Source organism: Dipodomys merriami, unplaced genomic scaffold (genome assembly GCF_024711535.1).
Source record: "Dipodomys merriami isolate MVZ:Mamm:240054 unplaced genomic scaffold, mDipMer1.0.p SCAF_2, whole genome shotgun sequence".
Taxonomy (NCBI): Eukaryota; Metazoa; Chordata; class Mammalia; order Rodentia; family Heteromyidae; genus Dipodomys; species Dipodomys merriami.
Genome location: NW_027203381.1, coordinates 37,002,552 through 37,014,889, shown reverse-complemented (window position 1 = coordinate 37,014,889; position 12,338 = coordinate 37,002,552). Strand labels below are relative to the sequence as shown.

General features: G+C 33.6%; 1 protein-coding gene across 3 annotated transcripts in view; it reads right to left on the bottom strand.

The window, feature by feature from the left end:
• Positions 1-3,491: 3,491 nt before the first annotated feature.
• Positions 3,492-12,338, bottom strand: part of Ss18 (SS18 subunit of BAF chromatin remodeling complex) — a 55,594-nt gene continuing 46,747 nt past the window's right edge. For all 3 annotated transcript variants that reach the window (XM_070029411.1, XM_070029413.1, XM_070029410.1), the window contains one exon: positions 3,492-5,220. In XM_070029411.1, coding sequence (XP_069885512.1) covers positions 5,194-5,220 — 27 coding nt within the window. In that variant the 3' untranslated portion in view covers positions 3,492-5,193. The remainder of the gene's footprint in view (positions 5,221-12,338) is intronic.

Below are 12,338 nucleotides of genomic sequence, written 5' to 3'. Positions count from 1 at the left end.
CAGTACCGGGGATTGAATCCAGGAACTTGTTCTTGTGTGCCCCCGTACCTTTTGCTTTCATGTTGCTTTTGAAATAAGATCTGGTTAACTTTGCCATACTCGAGCTTCTTCTGCCTCTCAAGTAGATGGGTTTACAGGCAAGCATCTCATCACCGAACCCAAATGGTACAGTATTTTTCTAATCTAAACAGCCCAACATTCTAACATGTCCTCTCCAAGCCAAACTATAAAAAAGGATGTTAATGTCTCTAGGTAGACAGCCACACATCTACCCCAAACACAGGATTATTTTCAGAAAAAGAATATTGGGGGGGGGGGGCTGGGAAGGTGGCTCAGTGGTAGAGCGCTTGCCTTGCATGCATGAGGCCCTGGGTTCGATTCCTCAGCACCACATAAGCAAAAAGGAAAAAAAGCCGGAAGTGGCGCTGTGGCTCAAGTGGTAGAGTGCTAGCCTTGAGCTGAAGAGCTGAGGGACAACGCCCAGGCCCAGAGTTCAGGCCCCATGACTGGACCCCCCCAAAAAAAAAATTAAATTAAAAAAAATATTGGGAGATAATCAACATTCCCTAATAGAGAAATGAGGAATCAAAATATTTAAGACTTTACTACAACCTAAATACATATATTTATTATTCACATACCTAAGTTCTTAAACTATAGATCTCTATCAGGACAATAAAATTTAAATTATTTATCCAAATGATACTATGTATTAAATAAGCATATCTCTTAAAATATATACAAATGTTAACACATTTGTCTCTGCATGTATATGTATATTTGTGTAAAATAAAATTGTTACTATTTCATTCTCATAAGTTTCCCAATGTAAGCAATAACTTACATGGTCACCCTACTGCAGATCTGAACTGAACTAATGAAAATTATATTTCACTCTGAATTACATTTCAGTGTTCCTCAGGGCTGTGCACTTGATCAGCTTGCCTTCCTAGCTTGCTAAGCCATGTCTCCAGTACTTCACTGCCTAGTTTTAATATTTAGATTTATAAACAATTAGATTTTTCCATTTGTTTCTTAATTTTTCCTCTTTAGTAATTCAGAGATACACTGGAGAGCTAACAGGTAACCTAACTCAACAGTATAAAGAAACCAAAGACCTTCTCAATTTTAACTAGAGAAAAAAAGAGGATCTACTCATTGTACAAAAACTGATTTTAGGGCTGGGAAGTTGGCTCAGTGGTAGAACACTTGGCTTGCATGCATGAGGCCCTGGGTTTGATTCCTCAGCACCACATAAGCAAAAAGAAAAAAGCCGGAAGTGGCACTGTGGCTCAAGTGGTAGAGCACTAGCCTTGAGCTGAAGAGCTGAGGGACAGCGCCCAGGCCTGGACACCCCCCCAAAAGAAAACTGATTTAAAAAATTCTTACTATTAAGCAGACAGTTATTGTTTGCATTTTTCAAATCACTTTTATCCAATACAAAAAAAAAAAACACCTTTTTAGGGGAAACAAAAGAACCACAACTTCATGGCAATTAAGTACTCACTTAAATGAACCTAGCTCTTCTTTCTGATGGATTTTTCCACTTAATCTATAAATTTACATAACATGATTTAACTATAATTAATTTTTACTAAAAGGAATAAGAAGGTATCTCAAATCATTAGAAGAAAAATTGTTTATTCAATAAATGTTTAAACAACTGATTATCCATATATGGAAAAAGCTAATGCACTCAATTATATCATGTACAATAAACTTCAAAAATGACATCAATATGAGGAATACTTTTTATAAATTTGTAAGTTAGAGAGGTTGCAAGTCAGATTTTTTTCTATATAACACCATGAAACTATAATACAATGCAAGTCATAATAACCAAAGTTTAAAAATGGAGACCTGAAGCATAAAGGATCAGTATGTGCCTATATAGAACCAGTTTTCTATACATTTATATCTGCATCTGAACATGTATACATACAAATGTGTGTATAATACATATTTTATATATATATAAAAAATATTGAAAGGAACATCAGAAAAAGTATTAACCAAGTATTTGGTATTATGTCCAACTTACAAATAAATCAAATAATCAAAATTACGTGCAGAGATAACATGTTTTTAAAAATCTAACAATGCCAATAAATGGGTACTATGGAGCACATTTCTTTAAGGGTGATACTTTTTTTCAGTGTTCATAACCTTATACTTAGCATATACAAAATGTACTGAATAGGAATATCCCAAAACATACAAAAAAAATCTGACAGAAAATTTATGGAAACTGTTTTTATTACTCTTTGCAGTAATAAAAAATTAAAGGAGGTGCAGGAATAGGGATCATTCAAGTTTTCTTTTTTAAAGGTAAGTATTAAAATGGCATGGAATTTTTTCTTTAAAAATCAAAATATGGTGGCTATGTGAATAAAACAAGTTAAAAAAAGTGTGATCTTAAAAATTATTACAAAGAATGATAGACTTTCAGGGTATTTCTATTAATCTTTCATTTTATGAATGAGTTTAAATGAAAAAAGGCAGCATTTCACAGAAGAATGTTTGCCTCAGTTTGTGTGATGGTATACAGAAAGAAAAGACTGGCCATGAACTACTAAGTAAATACACTGGATTACTGGAACATAGAGGTTCATGATATTTTTTTCATTATTTTGATGTATGTTTAAAACTTACCCTACAAAGATTAAAGTCCAAACAATGTGCCACCTAAATAAAGCTACAGAACAATTCCAATATATTCTCAAACAATGAAACCAGCAAATGAATATTTTAAAATGGTCTGTTAAAAGCCACTCTATTCTTTTCTTAGTAATCCTTTGCTCCTGCAATAGTATGTGATGGTAAGCTATTTATTCATTAAAATACATTTTGGTTAAATAGGATTTTGGTTTTACAACATATAATCCATGGAAATGTCAAATTTGGTAGAAAACTACTGGCAATAAGTTATTCTTCTAACTTGGTATCAAAGGAGTAAGGTAATTTTTGTCACCACCAATTAAAAACTTTTACAAAATAGGACTGTTATAAAACAATTAAACCTTGCAAATGCACTAGTCTCCAGGAACAAAGTCCTGGAGGAAATTCTGCTTATTAAAATTGCAATTTTAGTTTCCATTAAAAGGAGAATAAGACAACAGAAGATGGGTTGGCAAGACAAATTATTTCTTAATGTCAGCTGAGCTTGTTTCAAATGAGATAACGTATATATACCAGGTTGAGTTCAGTATAATTTTGTCTCCTCAACTCATTTATCTAATTCAGTCATCGTGATTATAGCCTCATGGACTTCATTTTCAGAGAAAGAATTCTGTAACAAACAATCTGCACAACATTCTGATTACTGAACAGTTAATTCTAATTAACTTGGGCATGGCAAGAGAATTTTGATAAAGTCCTCGAATACAAATACAGTCTGCTTATACTGGACTAACTTGTATAAAAACCCACAGCAGTCTCCAGGCAAAACAGGAAAGTCAAAGAGATCTAATTTAAAGAAACAAATGAGAAAATTAAAATCACAAATAATTTATTCTTCCGTTAGAGTTGATACAGTTTTAAATAGTAACAAAGTACACAATGGTGGAAAATTGGCACAGAACCTAAAAGCATTTCAAATCACAGTAAGGCTGTCCATGTTAAATCTGTTCAAACTTGCTGTCCATTTTCTATTGACCAAGTTGGAAAAAAAAATCTATTATGACCTTAAAACACACACACACTCTCGCTCTCATACACACAGAGACACTGAAATTCCTCTTTTGATTACAGTATGTTGAGAACAGTATGTTCTGCTTATTCAAATGTATGGCACCCCTTCTGTTTTGTTTCCAGTTAGAAGTGGAAAAAACCAATTCAATTATAAAGAGTACATCTTATTCCCTGGGCACAACCAACTGTGATGAAAATAGGAACTTACCTTTGGGCTAGATGTTTTCAGATTATGCTTAAATAACTATGGTTGGAAATTTCTCAGTGCATGCTTTCCTGCTCAGTGCAATATCCCTAAATTGAGCTGAAACAATCAGGCATAGGCCAGTCTCAAATAATGATTAAATATGCTATGCTTACAAACAAAGAGACTAAACTTCAACCTCTATGCTTTATCCAAATAAACCTCCTCAACAAGAACTTTCCTAGACATCTGTTATATTATCCAATATGAAAAGGGAAAAAACATAAAAGCATTATTTCCAGTTGAAATTAAGGTTTGTAAAGTCTCTCAAACTATTTTGTTATATAAACCAATTCTTTTAATGTTAAAAAATAAAATTACTGGATCAAGGTTGACTCTTCTTTGATATCATCTATAAAATGTCTTCATATAACTTACTAAGTTCCCTGATTATGTAAATAAGGTAAAATTAACACTTTCATTTTCAGTTATTGCTATTTTAGGAGATTACCACTTCCTTTCCATGAAACCAAAAGATTCCTCAGATCCAACATAAAGTAATTCTTATTGCATCATATTTTAAAAGTTTTATAAACAATCTTTATAAAAACGATTTTAATCCACAAAATTGGAAGGCTTAAAAAAAAAGTCATTTTACTCAAAAACTGTATCAAGTGCCCTTGATTATCTGATAGATAAAAGGAATTTGATTCTCCTCTATGAGAACATAATAGTGGACATATGGTGTGCTTTTGTCTTTTCCCTCACCTTTATCTTCATGGTAAACCATTTTGAGAGCAAAACAATCAAGCATCTACCACTCCAGTCCACATTAACAGGATTTCTGATGCTATCCAGTGCGTAGTGTACCGCTTTGCATATTTACCACATGAAATAAACATAATATACAAAATATTGCTGCTGTAAAAAGTGTACATTCCCTCCTCCCCCTACAAAAGAATCTGTGGAAAAGTATCAAATTCCCTTAACCTTCATAAACATACAAAGCTGTTCACACCTTTCAGTCTCTAACAGTCCATTTGAAACACAGTTCTGAAATCTCTGCAAATTATATCATTGTATTTTCTGTCCAATGTTGCCATCTAGAGTAGAAATGTGAAATCAGGAATATTTTTGAGCTACTAAAGCCTTTTACAACTAAACCACAAAGGCCGTTTAGGGATGAAACAGCCATTTATCCACAAGGTTTTCCCCAAAACTAGATGGAATGGAAGGATGTCTTCACAGGGAGGTGTCCACAGTGCTGAGGTGACAATATGGCTACTAATAGATACTGGCTATTGGAATGTAAGTACTTTTCACTGCTGGTAATTTCCATACTGTCCCTAAAAGATAAAATTAGAAAACATAATTAGATAATAGTTTGATTTAAATTATTTCAGCACAGAATCATATCATAAAACAACACTATCTCCAACAAACAAAGCTCTTTATATACTACGTACAAATTATCACTGTGATTTCTCCTGGTGTTATATTCAATTGCACATGGATTTCAACTTCCAAAATATACAAGGGACTAGCAAATGAGCTCAGTGTAATCATTACAGTGGAAATTTAAATACTTAGTGAACTCTATTGACTTTCCAATGATGAGAAATTCTATTTCTAAACTTTAATGTGGTATATAATTTGCATATAAACAACATAGTAGTATGAGAATCTTGTGAAGGTGTAGTTTGCTATAATTATTATCAAAAAAGAACTTGAAAAATATTTGGGAAAAGTGACAAGTGAAGATGGAAAGTATTTGGGAGATGAATATAAAGAATCTTTTATCAAAACTAAAGAATTTAAGCCTTTCCCTTGGACCTCTCCTTCAGGCAAAAAAATGTCAGCACAAGTTTTCAGACAGGTGGCTGGGACATAATATCAAGGGAAGGTTTGTTTTGTTTTCAGTGAAGTTGAAGCACCATAAGCTGACAGGGATAGAAAACAAGAAATAAAGACACAAAACACACGAAGCAGCAAAATTCTATAAGTAAGGTATATAATGCTTGGTATCCATGTAGGAAGACTAGTTTTAGTGAGAAGCATTATATTTCCCTCTAAAAAATGAAGAAAATGAAATATAATAAGAATCTATTAAAATTCCATAAATGTATTTAGAACAGATTTTTATAAAAGCATCTATTTTCCAGTAACAGAGCCTATAATTACCATATAATTTCCTTTGATTAAATCTCCCCCTCAAAATCATCAATGTGACTCAAAATATTCTAGATTAGAAATACTTCTGAATCCTAAAAACAGTACACTGAAACCTTACATTTTCATGGAAGTAGACTTGATAATCTGATTGTTACATATACATAACCAAATACTATATTACATTAATATAAAATTCCATAGATTTATGTTTTATATGGCGACATTCAGCCAAATTTAAAAATCAATGATCATCTTGAAGAATTTATGGTTAAAATGATGGGCTGGGAAAGTGGTTCAGTGGTAGAGTGCTTGCCTTGCATACATGAGGCCCTGGGTTCGATTCCTCAGCACCACATAAGCAGAAAAAAAAAGCTGGAAGTGGCACTGTGGCTCAAGTGGTAGAGTGCTAGCCTAGAGCTGAAGGGCTGAGGGACAGCGCCCAGGACCAGAGTTCAGGCCCCCGATCGGACCAAAAAAAAAAAAAAGTGATATAGTATTGTTGCCTCCTCCTTTGTTTTTTGCCTACCCTGCCCTCCCATCTCTACGACTATATGCCTCCCCCCACCTCCCACCATTGTAAAGTTCGTTTTTCGACATAGCATCTTGTACACCTCATTATTGCAATGGGTCAACCTGTGTTTGATAAGAAATGTACTCATTACCTTGCTCATGTAATTGCAACCCCTCTGTACAGTACTTTCACAATAAAAAAAAAACATTTAAAAATGATACAGTATTTGAGTTTGTTTTAAAATATTCTGCAAAGTGAAAAAAAGTAGTGTTGAGAGGTGGACAGAATAATGGCAAAATGAAGTTGTGAGATGGCACACACATTATACTAATCTCATTTTTGTATGTGCCTAAAGTTATCTATTAAATTTAAAATTAAAAATTAAGGTTCTTCTTTAGCATACTAAAGCTTATTACTTCATTTTACAGCATCTAAATACTGAAAAACCTTCTGACTAGAGTCTAAAACCTCTTTAAGACTCAGTTTCTTTACTTATAGCTGAACAGTAGCATCTAGCTCTCAATCGTAATTGCTTTTCTGTTAATGGATTAGTTCCCACCTAATATGCCTATTATAGTACTTAAATAACAGAGGACATAAGGCTTTTAGAATTATGAGCCAACAGGGTGTCACATGGTATGCCTGTAGCCTCTGCTAAAGATGAAGAATTGCTAGAGTTGAAAAGTGAGACCCGGGTAACATGGTGAGATCCTAACTCAACACACACACACACACACACACACACACACACACACACACACACACACACACACACACACACACACACACACACACACACACACACACACACACACACACACACACACACACACACACACACACGGGTAACATGGTGAGATCCTAACTCAACACACACACACACACACACACACACGCACACACACACACACACACACACACACACACACACACACACACACACACACACCAGTGAGCCTCAATGATGGAGGAAAACACTCCCTAGTGTATATTTAAAGTGAGATACTAATAATGAAAGAGAAGTACACATATTTTTAAAAAGGTGAAAGAAGAGAATGTAAAAGCTGAGCTTCTGTGCTACTGCAATGTAAGTAATAACTCATCTACTATGTTATGAACTGCCTGTGGACAAAGGCAAGGTCTTATCAATTCTGATGCCCAAATTATTGAAGAATGCCCAATACATAAGCCTTCTCCAAAAATGTATGCCAAAAAATCACATACGAGCAATTATAAACATTTTCAGAAAAAATTTAAAAAGATAAAAAGTAGATACTTAAGAAATGTATGAAGTATAATTATAGAATGTAAGATAAATTCTATACAAGTTCAGAAAGGAAAAGAATTCCATAAACTGAAATAATTAGAAAATAGTCAGATTTGAAGACACAAAGTGAGAAAATCATACATAAGGAAGTGAAAAGAAAATACACAATAATAAAAAGTATGATAGGAGACAAATCTTAAAGTAATACAGAATAAGAAATCTGGCTAATGTTAGTAATAGTTATCTCAACAACTAAGATCTGATCGTATATCAAATATTACACTAAATACTATCTGCTCTGCTATAGCATCTGCAGTATATATATCATCATTTTTTACCTGAAAATTAGGGTACTCATTGCTTATGTAACTTGACCAGATATTTGCCACACTCCTAGAACATGCTCATCACAACCAAGCCTACAAGATCTGTGTGTCTGAAACAATCAGATAAATTCTAGGGAGCTATAGGTTTCAATCTGGAGGTACCAGATAATTTCTAGTACTAACTTCCTTCACTTAACAGCTTTCTTGACCTTAGGCAAAAAGTTACCTATCTTTCCTCAAGTACCACTGACAAGTAAATATAAATACAACTCTACTTCAAAATGCTATTTGAAGCTAAGCACTAATGGCTCACATCTTTAGTCCTAGCTAACAGGATACTGAGATCTGAAGACTACAGTTTGAACATAGCCTGAGCAGCAAAGTCCATGAGTCTCTCCAATTAACCATAAAAAAAAAAAAAAAAAAGCCAGAAATAGAGCTATGGCTCAAGTATAGAGCACCAGCCTTGAGAAAAAAACAAAAAAACAGGGAGAACAGACACACACTTGAGTTCAAGCCACAAGAGCAGCACAGAAAAATATTTTTATGCAATTTTATAACCATAATAATGCTTTGCCAAGCTGATTAACAGTAGCTCATGCCTGCTACTCAGGAGGCTGAGATCTAAGGATCATGGTTGAAAGCCAGCCTGGGCAGAAAAGTCTTTTGTGACTCTTAGTTCCAATTACCTACCCCCTCAAAAAAGCTGACAGTGAAACCTTGGCTCAAGTAGTAGGGCACTAGCCTAGAGCACAAAAGCTCAGGGACAGAGCCTAGACCCTGAGTTCAAGATCCAGGACTGGTATAAAATAATAATAATAATAAGTGCTTTACAGCCAGGTGTTGGTACCTCATGCCTGTAATGTTAACTACTTAAGAGGCTGAGATGCGAGAATCTCAGTTCAAAGGCAACCCAGGCAAACAAAATCAAAAGACATTCTAATCTCAAATTTATCAGCAAAAACCTAGAAGTGGAGGCATGGCTCAAATGTTAGAAAGCAAATCATTAGTATTAAAAAAAAAATTGAGAATGTGAGACCCGGAGTTCAACCTCAGCCACTGATACCTACTCAAACAAACAAAACTGCTTTGCAACTATTCAAATAAGTATTAATATAAATTCCAAAGCCCCCCATGGATTCCAAGAATACAAAATGTACTGCACTCCCAAAGTACTATTTTTATACATTTATACCTATGATAAATTTTATTAAACATAATAAGAGATTAACAGCAGTAACAATGAAATACAATGATGATACTGTATACTATAATTATAGGACATACTATATTATATTCTATGTACAATTAAACTATACACTATTTATATACTATTAATGTACTATTACAGGATATTCTATATAGCATATGTTAGCATATATTTTATATATGGTATATATCATTGTATACATAGTATATACTACTACAGTATATATAGTATAGCATATACTATAATATACATATTATATTAGATAATATATACTGTACATTCCAATATAGAATATACTATAATAAAATATACTAAAATAACTATATATAAAATTATAATATATAAAAATTATATAACATACAAGGTCATTATTTATAATATACAATATAGTATAAGACCATATACATTACAACATATAAAAATTATAATATATAAACTAACAAATTATATAACAATATACTTCAGTTTTACTGAAGGTCTTTTGAAAAAATTAGGACATGTATTACTTTCAAACGATAGCTGATTGTAAATTCAACTGCACAAAGACAGTTGTTCCTCCCAACACCATGGAGGAACACCATGGAGTTAGTGACCTGGGCAATCATGAACTCTTGTCACTTAGACTTTGCCATCTAGCAGAACTTCTTTGTAGTCTATTGAGTGAGTAAATCATTTTAACGCTCTAAGCCTCACTTTCTCTTTTATTCTTCAACCATTATAAAATTCCACTGACTAGAGTATCAAAAATTAAAAACAAAGTAAGAAGGTAGTATGAAAGACCCTGCTGCAATAAAAATACAGGACTAGTGATATAAACTAAGGTAATAAGAAGAGAAATCTATGGATTCAAGAGCTTTTCAGGAAGGAGGCTCAAATAGATTTGTTTATTAATTAGGTAAGAAGGATGAAGAAAGCAAAGGAGGAGAGAGGGAGGGAAGGATAAAGGAAGGGAAGAATGTTGGTTGAGCTGTCTGAAACATCAGATACTAATTACACTGGGTATTTTACCTTAGTGCCATCCTATCTTTGATAAGGAATATAGAAAAAAAAAAACAGTTTGAGTGGAAAAAATACTATGAATTCTTTTTTTGATATACAATACAACTAATTGAAATGTCCAATCAGCATCTGGTTTTTGGAAGAAAGACTTAGGCACAGACTTAGGAATTACTAACATAGTAAATTGAAAATATGTCACAAAGAAGAAAATTGCTAGGCAAGAAAACTGAACAATACCAACTATTTAAATTCTTTCATTCCTTTTATCCAATCAGTTAAAAGTCTTAACATTATTTCTTCACGGTAACTTTTCTAATGCTTGCAATCAATCACTCATATTTATGAAGCTGATTCAGTTACTTCCTTGTTTATTCACTAATAGTTAACTGACTATATTATTGCATTCTACTAGGTAATGGAGACTCAGCAGTAATAAAAACAAAATAATGCCTTTGAAGAACTTACTTCAGAAGTGGTGTATAATAATAAAGAATAACTAATCTTAACAAATGGAGAAACGTACTGAGCTAGAAAATTAAGGCACTTTTCTGCTCCAGATGGATTTACCCTCCAACTTCAAACATCCCCAAAACTACACAAAACAAATGCACTCAGAACACTGGACAGAAGCAATCAAGGAAAACAATCATTGAGACATGGAAAACAAACGCAGTAAGCCCTTTGGTTACTGGCGCTTACTGGCCTGAGAGTTTCCAGACTGCTGTGCATGGAAGGGAATGGGGGCTGAATGTCTGCCAGAAGCTCTGAACGAAGGAGATAAAAGTTTAGGGTGAGAAAAAGGTAAGTGTCGCTAATAGGACACAGCACCGGAGAAGAAAGATCTGTACACATAGAATTATGAAGATCTACAGAACCTTCCCTAAGTATTCAGCACACTGATATGCAAATGAACAAGAAAAACATCGAGAGCCAAAGAAAGACATACCCAAAAAGATTATGGGAATCAATACGTGGCACTCACATAGGCACAGAAATACAGCTTATACTGTCACCAGCCACAGTGAAAAGGCAATGGCAGAGTCTGGCCTTAACAGGACTGTATGAACCCAAAACTAAACATTGCTCTGGTTCTGTCAAAAAAAAAAAAAATCTCAGAAGAAATCCACAAAAGATCAAACTGTCTTTAATTGAGTAAATTGCATTCCAAAACAGAGTTGAAGAAAATTTCTAGGAATATAAATATATTCACCGTCCAACAAAGTAAATTTCATGTCTGGAAATTGAGTAAAAGATTATCGATTATCATCCATACAAAGAAAATATGGTCCTACAATGAGGGAAAAGGCCAATTAACTAAAATTGACCTGCAAATACACAAAAGCCCGAACTGGCTGAAAAGGATATCAAAAGTTAAGCTTTCATGTCATATGTTCAAAAATTTAAGGAAAGGCATAAAAGATACAAAAGATCCAAATCAAACTTCTACTAGAGATGAGAATTATTATTACCAAGATGAAATATATCTTAGAAAGAATTTTTTAAAATGAGACAATAAAAGAAAGCCATGGGGTAACTTTAAACAGACACACACACACACACACACACACACACACACACACACACACACACACACACACACACACACACACACACACACACACACACACACACACACACACACACACACACACACACACACACACACACACACACACACACACACACACACACACACACACACTTAAAATTAAAAGGGAAAAACTTCTGGCTCAAAGTTTTCCAAATTTGATAGAGCTCTAAATGTAAGACTGCAGTGACAGCTGCACAACATTGTCAAAACACCAAAAAAAAAGTGAATAGTAGAGTTAAAGAAATGAATTACATGACATATACATTATAATTCATAAAGCAGATTTTTTTAAAAAAAAGAAATCAAAATAAGGCAGAAAAATTGGAAAAAGAACAAAACCCAGAAAAAATAATCAAGATGATATACTTATGATATACTTATTATAATC